Here is an 18736-nt window from a genome sequence, read left to right as displayed (position 1 = left end):
GTGCCCAGGGATGGACAGAGAAGCCGGGCCCGGGCATCCCTCTTCTGGCCCTCAGTCACCTCTTCAAGCTCTGCCCCGGCTTCAGCATGCCCAGGGCAGGGCTTGGGAGCGGAGGGACGCAGAGCCTCCTGGGCACCTATGGCTGGCACCCCCTCCACCCCAGGTGAGCATGTGTCTGGGGGGCCGTCAACACCCCTCCAAGGGTCTCAGAGTCCCCACCAGTAACTTCCACCAATTTGTCTGGGGTTGATGATCAGAGGGGCTGGTGGACAATGGCCTCAGTAAAGCACTCAGGCCCTAGGGGAGCTCCCTGGTGGCCCAGTGGTTAGGATTCTGGGCTTTCGCTGCCGTGGCCCGGGTTCAATCCCTGGTTGGCGAACTGAGATCCCACAAGCCGCGAGGCGTGGCCAAAAACAAACAAAATAACCCCTCAGGCCATAGGCCATGGGGAGCCCTGGAGAGTCTTGAAGAAGTGAAGTGACGTGATCAGAGTAATGCGAGCTCCCCGGTGCTCCCCACGAGAACCCCAAGAGAAATAATGAACTGGGCGGTGGTTGTCGGGCAGAGGGGAGGAAACATGCCCCAGCTGCCAGGACTTCGTGAGTGACCGGAAGTGGGACCTGCAGCCCAGGGAGACTCAAGTCTCCAACGAGCCCCTGGTTTCCGGCTTGAGCACCTTAGCGACTGGTGGCACCACCGACGCAAATAAAGGAACTAAAAGCAGCCGATTTCCAGGCAAGGATGCGTTCATTTTTGGACGTGCTGATTTTGACAGGCTCTGTGGGCCCCAGCGGGGAGGGTCCGGCTGAGAGCCAGGTAGAAGGTCTGGAGCTGGGGGTCAGGTCTGGGCTAGAGTCAGAGATTCTAGAATTAACGTCAGGAAACCACCCGAGAGAAAAGCCTTGGAGAAAACTTCCACATTAAATTGTACATTGAGCTGAGCGGTCTGAGCAGGGAGGCCCGGGAAGCCGCATATCTGGGGAGAAGGATCCAGTGTCAGCGCAGCATAAGGGCTGGGAGGGCCCGAGCCGAGGACGCGCTCTGGGTCCAGCAGTTACACTCACCAGCACCTCCACCTGTGGAGGGCTCAGGGGAGGGACTGAGTGGGGACAGGGAAGGGACCCCCATAGCCAGAGCTGAACATGGAGCCCACAGATGGGCCTTTCAGGACGGGAGACTTGAGTGTGTTGATAGGCTGGTCGGCACTGGGCAACAGGACGAGCTTGGAGGTGATGGCGGTCCCAGGGAGAAGGGACAGGTGGGTTGGCCTGGAACAGGAAACAATCTCCAAGGTCAAAGCAGTCGAGATAAATAGGAAGGAAAACTGCAGGTGGAGTAAGGAAATTGTGAGATCACCCCTAACGGCCTTGCTTTTCCCCAAGCAGTGAGGCAAGATTTCCCAGGTTAGGGAGAAGGGGACAGAAACACAGGAAGCTTGCCTAGGGTTAATGCCAAATGCAGGGGCGGGGGCAGCGGGAGGGCGCTGGTAACGGGACAGGCTGGGCTGGAGACCCGTGGTTGGGGATTCGCAGGGTTAAGAATGACGCAAGGAAGCCGGAGAATGAAGGAGCTGGTCCGGGTTAGGGGTGGAGGGGGGAGCCCAGGAGTGGGACGGCCCCTCGCTCCCCGTTCCCCGCACGTGTCGCTTGACCAATTCCAAGGCTCGGTCCCCAGGGCCAAACCCAACAAGTTCTTCCCAGGTGGGAACAAGCCCTTGCAGAACAGTATGGCTGTTTGATGGGAGACAAACAGGACTTCTGAACACAAGAACTTATTTCTCAGATGAGGCGGGGAACAGCTCCTTCTGGCCTCTGCTGAGCTGGCTGCAGGGACCCTGCTCCAAGGTCACTCATAGGAAGGCACCGAGGCACACCTGGGAGTAGTTGTCCGAAACCAGTGTGTGTGCGAAGTCAAAGCACATTGAGAGGCTGGGTTACTGGCTGAGTCCTTAAGACACTGAAGAATCATTCCTAACCTTTTACATTAATTTATTTTCACATACTGGGTTTATTTACAGATAACAACAGCTGCCTGCTACAGACCAAATCCTGAAGACTACCCGACAGGTCAGATCACCTGCAGGACTCAACCAAGACGCAGAGAAACAACAGTACTCGAGGTCTCCCCTGGGCAGTGTGGTTTAGAGGAGTACCTGGCAATTGGAGACACCAAGTTCTGGATTGGTGATTGATAAGCTGACACACCCATCTACCCACTGTTGGAAAGCATCCCCATCGTGGAAGAACTCGCGGCCCACCGAGGCCTCTGAAGCAGCGGGTGGCCTGGCCGGCACCAAGTATACGCTGGGCAAACTAGGGCGGAGGCGCAGCCGGCACTGTGTCCTCTGCGCGGCCACCTGCGGCCCACGTACCTCCCGCTAACCCACCGCAAGCCTCACGCTGGCCCAGGACCCGTCAACCCCACCCCTCCACTGTGTCCCTCGCTCACTTCCAATGCCAACCCCAAGTCTCTGCTCCTCCGGAGCCCCGTCTATACATCACCCCGCCCGTACCCTTCAGTACCTGTACATGGCTCTGAACTTGGGCACATCTTTGCAAACTGAAATGTCCACCCCACCAAGACCCTGGCTCAGGGCTCCACACGGAGCCTTCTCGACACGTTGACTTGGACAAACCCCGCGGGAAGAAATTCAATCAGATCCAGCTGGGCCGCCAAGCCTGTTTCTGCCTGGGTCCCGGACGCACCCCTGCCACACTTCCGGAACGGACGGATGGATGTGACTCAGCCCTGGCGGCCCCTGGAAGCTTCTCCTGGCAGCACCCTTTCCCTGGCTGCCCCCACCCCTGAGTACCTGCTGGTTTTCATTTGGGGAAACATACGGGCTTTTCAGTGAGCGCCACGTACTGTATCTGTAAGATACTGCCATCAGACACTGTTCAGAGTTTCAGGGGGCTCTCCCACAAAGGTGAAACACAAATAAACTCAGGGTAGTTCCTAAGGGCCAGTTCACCCACTGCCCCCTGCAGGGAATGGAGCCTGAAAGGAGCAGCGACCCCGCCCAGGCCCCCTGTGGGCTCCATCCACCACAGCCACCTGGACTGTGCGGGCCCTGCCTCTCTGCCTGGACCCCTCAAGGACAATGCTCCTGTCCCCTCTCTGGGTCCACTTGTGAAACACTCGTAGTCCTTGAAGTCTCTTGAGATCCACAAAGTGAGACAAGACAATTTCAGGAGGCTTCCTTGATTTACAAGTAACAGAAAGATGACATTCCTCTCCATGCACTGGTACAATGAAATTCAGGGCCAAGTGTCAATCTGAGGATAGGAGCCCAGGTGCTCAGAGCCACCGCTCGGCCTCGGGGTCCTGTGGTCCCACCAATGGCTCAGCAATTGCAGACTGGGGCAGGAGGTGGGGGGGGGGCACTGCCTGGCTTCCGAAATGGGAGCGGGGGCCAGGAGGCAGAGCGAGCAGGGTCCTTGGTTCTGCCTGCATTGATGGGAGAAGAGGAAGAGGGAGAGAAGCCGGAACAGCGTCCAGGTGTGCCCTGAGGACAACGGCCGCGCTGTGGCATCAGCCTTCCCAGCAGAGCCGTCCCGAGGGCTGGAGTGAGGCCGGGCCAGGGCCGAGGAGTCGGGCCGGGAGGAAGCCGGCCGTGCCTTCCTGTCCCACACTCAGCTCCTGATGACCGAGCTCCCAAGGTCTGGAGCCGGAAGGGTGGCGAGGAGGGAGCAAGGTGACAGGGTCGCTCCAGTCCCGAGGCCCCCAGCCCTCCCCCCCGAAGACCACCTGCGCAGGCAAACCGAGACCATGGGCCCAGCGCTCTTCCTAGATCATGCAGCTGAGCACATGTCAGAACAGAGGGAGAAGGAAAAACGCCCCGGGCTTTAAGGGGGAGACCCGGAGGGCAGCACTGAGTGGGGAGAGTGGCCAGCTCCGTGCGGCCTCCGGCCCTGCCCTGACCGTGGCCCGGCGGCACTGCTGCCTAGCTGAGCATCTTGTGCCGATCGAAGACCGTCTTCCGCTGTTCCTGCACCTGCAGCTTCCACCGCTGCTGCGCTCCCTCCACGCGCTCCAGGACTGTGTTCGCCCGGGGCCCGGAGAAGGTGGCGGCCGCCACAGAGCGCGCGTCCTGTTGCGGGAAGAAGAAGAGGCTTGGCACCGCGAGCCGGGGGGTCTCAAACGCCTGACATGGAAAACAGTGCCAGGAGAGCGACCCCAAAGGCCTCCCCGAGGGCCCATCCAGCACAGGGCGCCCGCGGCTGCGGGATGGGCGGGGGCTGGGAAGCGGGGGCTCTGGTCAGGCCCGGCCGCGCCCCAGACTCACTCCTGACCCTCGAGAGGAGCGCGGAGGGTCAGCAGAGAGGACGCGATGACCCTGTCGTTCGAGGAGAGGCACCACGTGCCCCCACGGCTGGTAGCGGACTGCAGAACCCCTCGGCCCTGCCGGCCACGGCCAGGACAGCGGGGAGACCCCCAGGACCTGCTCTGCTGGGCCTGGGACCCCAGCTCACTCCCCGAAGGACAGTGTCTGCAGGGTGGAGCTGGGAGTTCGCCCTTCGTGCCCATTCCAGAGCCAGAGCCGCTCCGGCCGCCCTCCCCACTCTGCCCCATCCCGCCCCCGCTCCCCCCCCCCCGCCCTCAGAACTGCCGCTGTCGTCAAAGGCAGCATCTCCCCCTAATTACCACTTCTCTGCCTCTGAAGCTCCAGAGCCCATGCATTTCCTGCAGGACCCGAACCTGATCTCTGGGGGGAACTGGAGCCAAGGGCCAGGCCCACAGCCCAGGGGATTTCCTCCCCAGCTCTCCCTTGCCTCTCATCTCCTGCCACACACCTCTTAAGGGATTAGCACACCTCTCTAAGCCCAGGGCCGCCCAGCAACTGCAACTCTGCTTCTAATGCCCCGAGCTGGCACAGCTTCTGTCGCCATGCAGCTGCCAGGCTGGGGAGGTAGGGGCGGGGGATGGGGGCGGCGGGCGGTGAGGCTGGCAGGTCGTCACTGCCGCCCAGAGCTCTGCCCAGGGTGAGTTAGAGATGGACGCTGCCCCCAGGGAGCCCTCAGCCCGGGAGCCCGAGGAAGCCTGCTTTGCCAGGCTGGACGAGGACCACGGCAGCACCTCAGGGGCAGGTGCCGGAGCATCAGAGTCGAAGCCAGGACCCTGGGTTCTACAGCTGCCACCTTCTCCCGGCCTCAGCCACTTAGCGGCTGTGTGTCCCTGACAAGCCACTTGATTTCCCCAAGCTTCAACTCAGTAAACCCGGTCTTCTTAGGCTTTTCTAAACACACACACACAACACCCAGCGTGACGCCCCCTGACGCCCTCTACCCTGCTCCATCTCAGTTTTCAGTGCTGGTCATGACTCAGGACCTCGTGGGTGGCGCCCCCCACCCTGACACACGGTTTATGACCAGGAGCGGGGTACGGCAAGGTTACATACAGTAACACGTGTAACGTCCTCAGCCCACTGCTGTCAAGCTGGAGCCCGCGGGGTGCTCAGTTTCCCTCCTCCCCAGCAGTTCACAGTGAGAAGATGACTGTGGAATCACACCCGGCTCTGCACCTGGGCTCTGACCTGGAGCACGGCCCTGGCTGACACCCTGTCCTCTGAACCTGCTTCCCACCCACGGATGGAGCCCGCAGGAGCGTCTTCTCGGGGACGGTGGGCGCACAGCGTTCAGCGGTGCCTGGCAGATCACAGGCGCTCAATTCACAGCAACTGTCAGTGTGAGACCCACTCCCGGAGCCCCCAGGCAGGAGGGGGGACCTGCCCTTGAAAGGTCACCGGTGTCGCTACTTTTCAGATCGTCCCTTCCCGGTTCAGGACCAGCCTCTGCGTGGCCGTCTAGGTGAGGGGGCACTGGAGACCCCCGTGGGAGGCTGTTGGCCCCCCAGGACCGAGCTATCCCCGCTCCGGGGCTACAGGGGCTTCTCTCCCCGCCGGCCTGCCCACACTCTCGTCCTCCTGGGAGCCTGGGGGCAGGCCTGGCGGGGCGGAAAAGCGCCCTTCCTGGCTCCGGCTGCTCTCCTGTCCCGTCGGGAGAGTGTCTGGAGGGAAAGCAGAGGAAGCCAAGAGCAGCGCGTTAAGGAACAGCTGAAATTCACCACATTTCCACAGGACCACTTGTTTTTCCTTCATGTAAAGTCTTGACAAACAGGTCCTAAGCCGGGAAAGCTGCGGCTGAGAGGCTCTGCACTTCCACCGCTAATAGTCTGATTAATGGGTATTAGAGACGCCACGTCTGTCCTAGAAACGCTCAGAGCGGGGCCTGGTCCTCACCCGCTCTGCCACAGGAGAGATGCTACCACTTCCAACCCTCTTAACCCCCAAGCTGGGCCTCTGGGCAGTGAGGGCAGGAGGGGGAGCCCTGCCGACCAGGAGGGAGGCGCCTGCTACCGGGGCTGGACAGGCCTGAGGATGAGCGTCCCCGGGCGCCGGGCGCTCTCCTGGTGCTGCACCTGGATTATTCCCAGGCTCACGAGACTGGCTCATGGGCTACGTGACTCTCATCTGTGGCTCTGCTGCCCAAGGTCACACAGGATTTGGACCCGTGTCTCCCGAGCCCCACATTCAAGCCCTCTGGGCTGGCTGAACCGTGCATGCCTGGCCTGGCCTCCCTGCCCCCGGCCTCTGGCCCTGCCATCCCTCAGCCTTCCTGCCTGCAGTGAGGGCGGCCCTTCAGGTCAGGGCCCCAGTGAAAGGTTTTGCTCTCAGGGCTGCACAAACACTTGTAAAGCCGCACACACGGCACCACAGCAACCACGCTGAGACAGGAGCTCAGACTTGGAAAACTAACCAAAGGGTTAAACACCAGGACAGCGAGTGCAGAGCTGGGACTCCGGCCCAGGATCACAATCCCGATGCCACGCTGCTAACGGCTGGGCCACGAGGTCCTGACAGCCGTTCTAGAGACGCCCGCCAGCCCTGCCCTTCCTCGTCCCCCTTCCTGCTCTGGGCTCAGGGGGACGAGGGCCCTGTCCCTCTTGGGCTCCTCACCGCCCTGGGAAGGGAGGATCCCCGGCTGCCATCACTCCTGCACACCCCTCTCTCCCCCACTCCCGCCCAGTGGGCTGTGGTCTCGGGGGACCCTGCAGAGCTCAGGCCCACAGACACCCACAGCCTTGTAGGAACCCTTCCTTCTCTCTCTTCAAAAGGGGCCAAACCTACACATCTAGCACAGCTCTGTTTGCCGTTTCTGCCCCAGCAAAAAGGCTGGCTTCCTCCTTTCAAAGGGCGTCTGAGCCGGGGGATTAGTCCTGATGCTGCTGCAATCAGGAAAGGCAGCGCCCCGCACTGGGGGCCCACCGGGCCGGCTGGCACCTTCAGAGGGAGCGGGGCTTTCATCTCCTCAGCGCGGTGGGCCAGGCCCCCTTCCTCTCTGTCCTCGAGCCCCAGGGCAGGAGCTCCCGGCTACAGGAATGGGGGGACGAAGCCAAAGGGCCCCCATTCTGGGATGCGATCGACCCCCCGACTCCTGGGGCGTGGAGGGGAGCCTTCTCAAGGTCACTGAGTTGCACAGGCCTAGAGCCTGACTTTCTTCCGCTTGGGGTGAAAGCTAAGTCCCCCGCCCCGGGGGGACCCCATCCCTCTGAAGGGAAATGCTCTTCAGAGCATTTCCAGAGATTCAGCTCAGCCAGGCAGGGCCTCCTCCTCTTGCCGGCCCCGGGGCCCGGGCGCCACCGCGGTCTCCGCTCCACTCAGCTCCAGCGGCCCCAGCACTTAAGCGGCCCCGCCCCACCACGGAAGAGCCCCGCTGCCAGGAAGCCTTCCCACACTAACACCGAGGAAAAGTCAGCCCCAGCTTCCCCCGCCCCTCCCCTGACAGCCTTCTATCCCGCATCCCTGACCGGGGGGCTCTGCCTGAGGGCGGGCCCGAGGTCTGTGCGTCTGTCTACACAGGCACCTGCAGGACCTGAGTACGTCAGGACGAAAAGAAACAGGGACGGGGCGAGCCGGGGTGCCCAGGGCGGGGCCCATAAAGAGCCGTGCGGCTTGCCCTCCCTTCGGGCTCCACAGCCAGGTGGCACGCATTCCGGGGAGGCCGCGGAGCCGTGTAATCATGGCCCATCTCTCAGGCGCTCCCCAGCCAGGACTGCAATTACCGCACGCATCCCCTAATCACGGGGTACTCACCCGCGCCGCTCTGCCCCCAGCAGAGCCGCTGTTACCGCGCGTTAATAACCAGGTAGGCGCGCGAGATTTCCTCCTGGGCGGAGAGACCACCCAACTGCCGGCTCCCCCACGCCCGCCTCCCAGCCCCAGCGCCACCGGCCGGGCGCGTGTCAGCCAGAGGCTGGGGGCACCCACCCCCGAGGGGCCATGGGGTCCAGGGACGGGCCAGGCCCCCTCCCTCCCTGGCAGTGTGCACGCCTGCCCCATGCGGCCGGCCGGGCAGCTTCACGCTGAGGTCTTAGTCCCAGCCCCTCTTCTTGGCGGGAACCTGCCCTTCCCAGCTCCACCCGCTGCGTGAGATGCTCTCAAGGGCGACAGCCGCCCGGCGCTGCAGCCTAAGCCTGGTGCTCTAGTGACCACTCACCCCTTCACCTCGCTCATCTGTGTCTCTGCAGGAAGAGTCCCTCTCACACGTGTTAACCTCCCGGCTGTGGTCCTTCCACCCCGGCTTTACGTAAACCAGGGTGAGGCCGAGCTCTCCGCACCTGCGTGCAGCTGGTCCCCAGGGCAGGCAGCGTCCTGAGCCCCACCTGCCCACAGATGCCACCCTCTGGGGCACTCCTCCTCCCTCACTGCTGTCTCTGGCACACGCCCGAGGGGGCGAGCTCGAGGGGCACAGGCCAGGAGCCCCTGGCACCGTCACAGCTCTGCACGGCACACATCACCTCTCACTCCCACAGAGCTGCCTGCGCCTCCTGTGTCCCACCCCGGGCTCCCCTGACTCCCTGGGTACACTCTCCAAGTCCACCGTCAGCCTGACACCAAGGTCTGAGCACCCACATGGGGCTGCCTGGGGGGCTCACTGGCCCTCTGCTAGGAATGCAGGGCGACAAGGAGGCTCCCCGACACGTGCACTGAAGCTGCCTGATGCCAGATCAGGGAAAACTCAAGGCTGCCCCCGCTGAGGAGACACTGCGGTCCGGGTGACGCGTACGACAACGAACGGGAGAGGAGCCACTGGAGCGCTGAGGGAGGGGAAGCCCGCCCACCGAGGCCCCAGGGACGCCGAGTGTGGGCGGGGGCCGCTACCTCGTTCTCCTCCTCGTTGTGCAGCCGCTCAGTGTAGGCGTCCGGCTTTCGAATCAGAGGGTCCACCAGCATCAGGAAGGCCATGTAGAGCAGGAGGGCGCCCACCACCGACAGGTAGATGACGATGATGACCTGCGAGCGAGCGGAAGGGACCCAGCTCGCCCTGCGGGATGCCGCTCCCCTCCCTTGCAGTCTGTCTTCACTGGGCAGCGTGGCCCCAAGTGCTGCCTGCAGACAGGCCAGGAGACCGCGGGCGCGGAGAACGACCCACCCCACCTTTGCTGACTGTGCCCTCGGAGGGACCCCACGAGAGCCACCAGTTCTCTGGCAGCACAAAGATGACCTAGAGGGGAGAGCGGCCCCAAGGGGGGTGGGAAGGGGGTCCCTGGGTTGCGACCAGGCCGGCCTCGAGGCCAGCCCGCCAGCCCCGAGCAACGCTGCAGAAGGAAACAGGACAGGACGGAGGGCGGGGCGGGGCCACGCGAGCCCCCCAGGGAGAGGGGGCGGGGCGGGGCGGCCGCCGGGCACCTTGATGGTGGTGGTGCTGCGCTCCTCGTACTTGCACTCGCACAGCAGGCAGTAGGCCTCCACGTCATGGCCGGGCACCGGCATGGGCTCCACCACGTGCAGGCAGTTGCTGCAACAGACAGAGGGCTGTGGGGGCAGCCGGGGGGCTCCCCAGGGAGGGGAGGGTCTCTGAAGGGTCAGGCTGGCGGAACCCCTTTCCCAACCCACAGCCTCTCGAGGCCCTGGCCCTCCGCGACTCACCGGGTGAGTGTCCCAGCGACACAGACTCCACCCCCACCCCACCCCAGTCCCTCGGGTCCAGGGTCTGTCCCCGTGGCAGGCAGCGCCTCCGCCAGGCCTCCTCTGACCCACGGATCCACCACAAGCCAGTGACTCTGCCGTCTTCAACATCTCTGAACTCCACTTCCCTATCCCCTCCCACTGCTGTGTCTCAGCCGGGCCCTGCCACCAGGAGCCTGGTGCCCTGGGCCCGAGCCTCCTCTGGGAGCTGCAGGGGTGGCGCCGGATGACCCTCCAGGCCCTTCCAGCTCTGGCCCGGGCTGTCCCAGGGGCCCTCAGGCTCAGGCGGGGTTTCTGGCAGAGGCGCCAACAGTGTGGGCTGGCATGTCCTCCACAAGCTTCTGTTCCCCCTAAAAGTCCATATGTGGAGGGTGTGATTTTACCTGAACCTCTGATGACCCCACTTCCAGCGCTGGGCACGTGGCTCCCTGCTGTAACTCAGCCCCTGCCCTGGGAGGGGCCACCGGACAGGGCCAGGTTCACACCCAGCACTGGGTCAGCACTCCTGGGACCTCCCCTCTCTGGGGGCCTCTACCAGCCTCTGAGGCCCAGATTTCTCCCTGGGTCTGGAAGGTCACTCTGGTGCACCAGTGAGACGTGTGGGTTCCCCACAGGGATGTGTTCTCTCCCCAGAGAATCAGTGAAACCGTGACGTGTCCCTTTTTGGGGATCAGTGATAGCGCCGTAGGGGAGAGGGTTACCGGAGGGCAAGCTGGTTAAGTCTCCGCCTTCTGCAGGTGATGTGTGTAACTTCTCTGGGCCTCGGTGTCGTCATGGACACGTGAGGACATGTGTGTGTTTATCGGTGTCCTTCAAAATGTGCTCCCTGGGGCACCCCAGGGCCCTCTGTACGGAGGGTGGGAGGGAGGGGCCACAGACGCTCTGCTCAGCGGGGGCAGTCCTGACTTCTACACAATGTGTTTCCAAAACAGATTTGTTTGAAGCCTGTATTTTTAGAAGTGTGAGAGACACTGCACTAGCCAGCTCTGGGACTGTCTCTCTCGTGCACTCCTCGGGAGCTCCACCATCAGGGAGAAGGTGTCGGGGTTTCTGCCCCTCACAGGCACGAGGACCCCCAGCATGAGACGGCAGAGCGCCTGCAACACGGGAACGTGGCCTGTGCCGCTCAGACACCCTGGCTTCACACCCCTCCACCAGGGGAGGGCCCAGGTGTCCTCCTCGCAGTGGAGGGACCATGCGGAAGCGGCCTGAGGACACACCTGGTCTCCTCTGGCCCTGGCCTGAGGTCTAGGATCACAGGGTCAGGCCCCACCGCTCCCCTGCGGGGCTCCAGGCAGCCTGCGATACCTCCCCTCCCTGACAGGCCAGGGTCACTGGGTCCCAGAACCCTGGGGTCTTACATCCCAGCCTCAGGTTCCACCCACCAGCCTTCGTGGAACTGTTCCTCAGGCAGCCCCCTAATGCTGACTTCCCAGGGGAAGGAGATAAACCACAGCCTGAGAGGTCCAGGTAGGACTCCATCCTCCGTGGCATCCACGCTTGGCTTGGGGCCTTACTCTGGCCCCAGTGCAGAGACAGTGCTGGTACAACGTGGTGGTGCCTGAGGGATGTAGCTGGTGTCGGGCTGAGACAATCTAGCCGGTTTATTCCTGACGCTATTTGAACTGTAGCCACAAGATACAGAGAGGTCACAGGGGCTTCCCCAGGACTCCAGGTCCTGGGGCTTTGTAACTCCATCAGGACGGGCAAAGACAGAAGGAAACTTGGGCTTCCCTCTTGGGCTGTGGCGTATGTCGGCCTCTTCGTGGCCTCTAGGAGGGCATAACAATATACGTTACTAATGTGCGCGAGCCCACCCACCCACACACCCCCACACACACACACACACTCTTATTTAATACTCAAAACACTGCCACCGCTTTACAGATGAAGAAACTGAATACACTGGGGATTAAGTAACTTGTTTCACAATGAACAAGGAGCAAAGCTAGATTGAAAGGCAGGCAGGGTCGATCCAGAGTCTGCATCTAACCAGACGGGTTCTCAGAAAAATCACACACTCAGAGCTGGACAGGTTCAAAACCCCCAAATGCTGCTCTGGACCAACTGCTTCACAATCACGTTTCTGCCATGCCCCAACCCCCATATTCACTGAATCAAAATCTTGGGCGGGGGGTGGGGGTGGGGGTGGTATGTAACGTACAGCATGGTGACTATCGTTAACAATACATGTTAACAATTATGTACGCTTGAAGTTGCTAAGAGAGTAGATCTTAAATGTTCTACCACACCCACACCTGCATGGTTACCCTGTGAGGCGATGGAGGTGTTGTCTAACCTTGTTCCACAATAGATACGTGTATCAAATCACGTAACCTTATACAACGCCACATGTCTGATTCATCTCAATAAAGCTGGGAAAAACAACAACAAAAAAGAACCAAAAATCATGGCGGATGGGGTGCTGGGACTCTGTATTTTCTCAAAGCCCACCTGGTGATCCTGACACCTGACCAAGTAGAGGCAACGCTGACCTGGGCTCCCCCGTGTGGCGTAACCGCTCCACGGGGACCAGATGCAGGTATCACCGCACCTGCGCTCAGAGCCCTCCGGGATGAGGCGCCCCTGCTCCTCAAACGGCCTGCACAGGAAACGCCCCCTCAACTCACCTCAATCTGGTTCCCTAGAGCTCTCCTCGCTGGCCCCAGTCCTACACCCAGACCACACGGTGCGCCTCAGAGCACGCCAGCCCCTCTCCTGCCCTCTCAGCTGCGTGTGTCCCCAAGTCCTCTCCTTCTCAGACTATAATTCCTTAAACCGTTCTTTCCAGGAGAGCATGTTGAAACTTGCCTTCAACAAGCTGGTGTCCTTTCTCTGAATGATTTTTTGATGACTTCTCTCTTTTTTAAAGTGAGGCATCCAGAAATGAATTCAAGACTCCAGGAGTATAATGTAAATTCTCTTTGGGCCTCAATCTCGGCAGCTATAAAATGGGAACACAACCCATCCCACTGCCTTACAAGGTGGTTAGACACTGGCATCAAATGACGCGTGTAACAGAGCTTCGCCAAGCGCACGCAAGTAGGCGAAAGATCCCCCGGTATGTGGCTCTAATGTTTACCTCTCCCGGCTTCTCTGTTACCATTTTGCAGATATGAACAAACACCCACATCAAAGCAAATCAAAATCCACTCCTCTGACCAGGAACCCCTCAGCTGGAATTAAAGACATGCGGACCCTATTTCTAATCGGTTGTGTGACCAGGGACAAAACATTCCTCTGTAAGGTTCTCCATAGAAATGGGAGAGCAAGCTTATCCTCCAGGGGTCCATGAACCCCACTCAACACCCACAACCGCAAGGGCCAGCCTGGGCAATGCCTTACCAGTCCTTCTGTGACACATTCTGGTTGTAAATGTGTCCACTGATGTTTCTATATGGTGGACAGATGCATTTGCACCGGATATCTTCAGAACTCTGTGAGAGAAAGCACATATCAGGTGGGCAGGGCCCCTGGGTTCAAGTTCTAGCAAGACTCTCCACTTTCAGTTCCCTGTTCCATAAGGTGACCATATGAATGCTCCTGACCTGCCCCCATGCCCAAGTTCAGCAGGAACGACTTCTGCAGGAAGGATGCTACATCACAGGGTCCTCGAGAAACTGTCTGGGGGCGCGAATGATATTCACGGAAGGCTACCCAGGGCTGCCACACCCAGGGCTGCCACTCCCAGGTAGGGGGCTTGGGGGAGGAGCAAGCAAGGTGGCAGGTCCTCTGCTCTGGGCCTCACACCTGTGTGTGTGTACCCGGGTCCAGCAGTCTTGGCGGCTGGCCTCTTCCCCCAACCCCACCTCCAACTTCCTAGGTTAGGATCAGGGAAGGAGAAGGCTGGGGTGAACCAGAAAAAGTGGACGCTTCCATGGAAACAATCAAGCAACCTCCATGGAATGGGTCAGAGACAACAACACAAAATTTGCATTCGAATTAGCATTCCCAGGAGGAAGTGGAAACAAACCCTGAGACTCAGTCCGATTCAAAGCCTCAGTGACCTTCATAATCTCGAATTCCAGAGACCTACCCAAACCCAGCTCCGGGCCATTACCCCTAAGGAATGGAAGTTACCTCGAGTCCCAGCTCGGGGGTGGGTCCCCTCCACCCAGAAGCCTGCATCTGTGCAGACTTCACGCTCCTCACATTACGCCCACTCCCTGGGCTACTGGGAGCTCCGACTAGGACAGAAGGCACCCAAGAGCAAAGCAAGAAGGTACTGAGAACTTAGACAACTTCCCCAAACACAGAGCCCTGACCGGAATTCCACCTCCGGCGTGCCAGATCGAGACGCGCGCCCCGCAGACGCCCCTTCTCCTGGAGGCCTGCAGCCTAGGGCCGAGAGAACATGCACCGGCACGGCCCGAAGGGGAGTGAGGAGCCGGGCTGGAGCAGTAGCCCCCCCGGGATGCCGGGGCGCAGGCAGGGTGGTCGCGCAGAGGAGCTGCACCTTGTTGGCTTGGGCTGGGAGCACCAGCAGACTTCCGACCACGGCCACCAAACACAGGAGCTTCATGCTTCTCAGACTTTCGGGGCCGGCAAGACCGCCCACCTGGAAGAGAAATACTGAGGCGGAGAAGGGGCGGGCGGCCACGCAGCACCCTCGGCCCCGGAGCGAACCGCCCTGCTCGGGCACGGGAAGTGGGTGGGAGCTGGGCCCGGGGTCCTGGGCCTTCCAAGCCTGGTCCGCGAAGGCGCTTCCCTCTCCCCCAGGCCTCGACTTCCACAGCCCACCTGGCGCGGGGGCCTTCTGGGCGGGGCCACGGGCCTCGGGTCCGCCGGACAAGGCCGGCCAGCGACCCCCATCTCGCGTTCCTCCGCCCTCCCTCATCACCGCCCGCAACTCCTCCCGCTCGGGCCGAGGAGAACCTGGGGCGCGGAGTCTGGGAGCCCCAACCCCACAGCCAGGCCGCAGGCCCCGTACCCCAGGGCCCTCGCGACCCCCGCGACCCCCGCGACCCCCGCGACCCCAGCAGCCCTCCCCGAACGCACGCCTGCTAACCTGCGAACCCCGCCTCGGCAGCACGGGACCCGGCCGGCCCCGCCCCTCCAGCTTCTATTGGCTGCTGGGGATGTCGCCAAGGCAACAAGGACCGCCTCCGCATGGGCGCCGAGGCTCCGCGCAAGGGAGAGGGAGGCATTTCTCAACCCTACCAGACAGGAAAAGGGAGCGTCTGCAAGCGAACGAGAAGCTGGGAAGGTGTGGCCTCCTTGCGGCCGCAGAATTCCACCGCCGAGCTCCCTCCTCCCTGTATACAAAACCCAGGGTTTCGGAGCGGGCCTAAGCTGTTCAGTCTTGCCGTTTTATAGAGAAAGCACTTGATAAACAATAAGCTAGTGACAACAATAACGATAAAAGCAGATCCAAGGGCTCTGTCCTCATCCACAACTTAGAGATGTTATCTGAGTCGCATCTTTGCTGCAGAGGGCGGCCCCACCTCTCCTCCCCCTCCCCGGCAGGAGGAGGAACCGGGGCGGCGAGGGGCGGGCTGGGCCCGTGAAGGGTGCGCCCCGCAGCTCCCAGCCTGGTCCCCTGGTGCTGGTTCTGGACCCGGCAGATGGGGGCGGGATGTGCGGGGGGCGGGGGAGGTCCGGGCCGCTGAGGGGCAGGGGTGAGCTCGGTCCAGCTGCAAAGGAAAGAGAGAGGAGTCGTCCGAGTCTAGGGCACCGACCCTGGTGAAGACACCTGGGCTTTGGTCCCGCTCTGCCACGAAGCAGTGGTGTTACCTGGAAGACACCTCCCCTCTCCCGCCTCTGCTTCCTTGTCTGAAAGGAGTCGCTTGGATGCAAAGACCCTTCAGTCGATATTTTGGGATTCCGTGGAGGGGGGGGGGCTTGACGTGGCCCGTTCCTCCCCGCAGGTACTGTGGATTGTGGTGGGCGCTTCCTGTGGGGATCGTCGGGTTTGTGTTGGTCTCTCCTACTGATATGTGTCCCTCCCTGTATCCCCTCCACCTGCAGAGTCCCTGTTTGCTGAATTGGGTAGATTTAAAATCCGCCAGCCGGAGGACCGGCAGGAGGCGCCACAGTGGCACACAGAGCTTGTGGGCTTTGGCCCTAGGCCAACCAGGGCACCAATCCTGGTTCCTCTCGTACTAGTTGTGAGAATTGGGGTGGTTGGCTTATCCTTTCGAGAGCCTCGATGCCCACATCCATAAAATGGGGATAATGTGACCTACTTTCAGTATATAACGAGTCTATATGTGTGCAAAGCACCTGGAACAGTGGGGGCTCTGTCAATGGAGACCATAGCTTATTCTGGAGGTCAGAGTGGCTGCTTTGGGGAGCAGGCTGGGACAGAGAGAGGATGCCTGTCCCGTGGGGGCAGAATGGACAGTTCAGGCACTGGAAAAACACCCTCCCTCTGCCCCATACACCTCCTGTGTGGCGGTGGAGACCTTCTTGTGGACAAAAGCAGAGGGCCGAGTCGGTTACCTCCAGCACGTGGTCCTCTGACACCCGACACTAAAGGTGCCCGGTGCAGGTCTCACCATCTTCACCACAAAATGGAAGTGAGGCCTCCCAGCTTCCTCTGTGCACCACCCTGCACCTCTCAGGAATGCAAGGATGTGTGCACCAAATGATCCTTGACTCTGTTCTCTCCTGTCTCCACCTCGAGTCTATGCCAGCGACCCTAAGGGACAGCCATCATTGCCCTGCCGGCATACTGCACTCTGTCCTCCTGCTTCCATCCTGTCTTCCATCCAATCCTGTTTGCAGCACCTCGCTCACTGCTCTGTAATCCCTGCGAGCACCCTATCGCATCAACTCGAGACCCCTCCACCTGGTGTCCGAGCCCTGGCCCTCCCATCTCAGCTCTGGTTACCCCGCACCAGCTGTCTCCCACACTTGGCTTTGCTCATACGAGCCCTCTTGGCAGGATGTCATCACCCCCTCAGCCTGCATCTCTTTCAGACCTCTGCCCCAAGTGCTTCTCTTCCAGAAACTTTTCCCAGGCAGCCCTACCTGACCCAGTGCGCCTCATTCCCACACATCCTCCGTGGGCCCTGCGTTTAAGAGCTAGGCCATTGAGAGGAGGCTGAACCTCTTTATTCAATCCAATTCCACAAGCTTGTGCTGAATACTGTCCAGATGCCCCAGGGGACACAACAGAAAAGCCACATGTGAACCCTGCTTTCAAGATGTGTCTTGTAGAGAAGGCATGTAACCAGAAGGTAATTTAATATAGTTAAATTCTATAGAAGAGTTTCTGCACTAAAATGTTTTTGGAACACTGCGCACCCGGCACTGTGCTAGTTGCTAGGATATATCAGTGGACAAGAGAGACCCTGTCCCTGCTGTCACGGTACTTGACATTTATTGCAGGAAAATGACAAATCAACAAGCCGTTACAATCCAGGGTGCTGGAAGCTGTAGAGAGGAAGATCTACAGAGGCCCATGGGCCAAGTCAGCCCGGAAGGTGGAGAGGATGCTTTGAAGGTCACGGGGGCTACCAGAGCTGGGCCGGTGCGGGGCAGAATAATGCCCCCCCCCCCGATGTTCATATCCTAATTCTGGATCCTGTGAATATGTCACCTTACGTGGCAAAAAGGACTTTGCAGATGTGATTAGGTGAAGGCCCTTGGGATGGCGAGAGGACCCTGGATTATCGAGGTGCGCCCATCTAATCAGGTGAGTCTTTAAAAGAGGAGAAGCTTTTCTGGTTGTGGTCAGAGAAAGATGTGAGGTGTGAGGACAACAGTGGGGTCAAAGACATTGAAGGTGGGGGAAGGGGCCACGAGCCAAGGAATGTGGTGTCCTCTAGAAGCTGGAAAAGGCCAGGAAGCAGACTCTCCTCTGGAGGCCCTGCTGACACCCTGACTTGAGTTCGGTGACACCTGGGTAGGACTTCTGACCTACAGAAATGGGACGTCATAAGCGTGTTTTCCGGGGTGTTTTTGGCCATGCCGCGCGGCATGCAGGATCTTAGTTCCCCAACGAGGGATCGAACCCGTGCCCCCTGCGGTGGAAGCGCAGAGTCTTAACCACTGGACCGCCAGGGAAGTCCCAAGTACGTGCTGTTTTAAGCCACTAAATTCATGGCGATTAACAAATTTAGAAAACTAATCCAACCAGGAAGGGTGGTCCAGGTTTGGCCCAGAACACAGGAGCAGGGTGGTGAGGGGATGGCGTCCCGAGTGGAGAGAGGGTAGCGGAGCAGAGACGGGCTGGGAGGAGGAACGTAGCGGAGGAGCATGGGGTTCCATTTGGCTCAAGCCCAGGGCACGTGATGGGAAGGGAGGGCAGAGGGATGAGCTGGGGCCAGACCTTTGTGCCAGCAGAGCCTGGGGGAGCTGGGGAATGAGCGGGGCTGCGGCTCGGGCTCTGGGACTGGATTGAGACCAGGTAACCTCAGGAGCAGGCTCTGTCCAGCAGAGGAGGCCAATCCTGCTGCTTCCTTGTGGGGCTGTTACTCTTCATCCTGCCCCAGGTTTGGAGCCCTAGGGCTCGGGGCAGAACGCAGGCCCTGGTTTCCCTCTCCTGTACCTGCTTTTACCCGAACAACCCTGTGTCAGTTTGGCCTTAAAGGCATCGGAGCCAGAGCTGAGGGTCTAGTCGCCCCCGCACTCTCTGTACCCGTTCTGGGCACTCCCGGACAGAGACTGGGCTGCTGTCATCATCCCCGGATTGTGCCCACCCTCCCGGCATCCATGGCACGGCCCTGGTCTCCCTCTAGAACCCCGCAAGGCCTGTCTGTCCCGTGTCTCGTGGCCTCAGGCTCCTATGAGATGACTAAGTTCCTGATTTTTCCATTAGCAGCC

At 60.7% G+C, this 18736-nt stretch overlaps 1 protein-coding gene across 4 annotated transcripts; it reads right to left on the bottom strand.

The window, feature by feature from the left end:
• Window positions 1-211: 211 nt before the first annotated feature.
• Window positions 212-15054, bottom strand: TMEM9 (transmembrane protein 9). 4 transcript variants are annotated; one of them, XM_022562009.3, is made up of 6 exons: window positions 14976-15054; window positions 14424-14525; window positions 13313-13404; window positions 9689-9797; window positions 9161-9292; window positions 214-4090 (listed from the first exon to the last, which is right to left on the bottom strand). In XM_022562009.3, the coding sequence occupies exons 2-6, from the start codon at window positions 14487-14489 to the stop codon at window positions 3944-3946; spliced, it is 546 nt and encodes a 181-aa protein (XP_022417717.1). In that variant the 5' UTR covers window positions 14490-14525; window positions 14976-15054; the 3' UTR covers window positions 214-3943. The 4 variants fall into 4 exon arrangements, with proteins under 4 accessions (XP_089762291.1, XP_022417717.1, XP_089762273.1 ...); XM_089906147.1 differs by lacking the exon at window positions 14976-15054 and adding an exon at window positions 14843-14911; XM_022562008.3 differs by lacking the exon at window positions 14976-15054 and adding an exon at window positions 14708-14836.
• Between the last annotated feature and the right edge of the window lie 3682 nt (window positions 15055-18736).

The sequence above is a fragment of the Delphinapterus leucas genome, chromosome 1, assembly GCF_059928025.1.
Source record: "Delphinapterus leucas isolate spDelLeu-1000000601 "Yukka" chromosome 1, BTC_Dleu_Yukka2, whole genome shotgun sequence".
NCBI lineage: Eukaryota > Metazoa > Chordata > Mammalia > Artiodactyla > Monodontidae > Delphinapterus > Delphinapterus leucas.
Note: the sequence above shows the minus strand (reverse complement) of the source record. Positions and strands in the feature narration are given on the sequence as shown.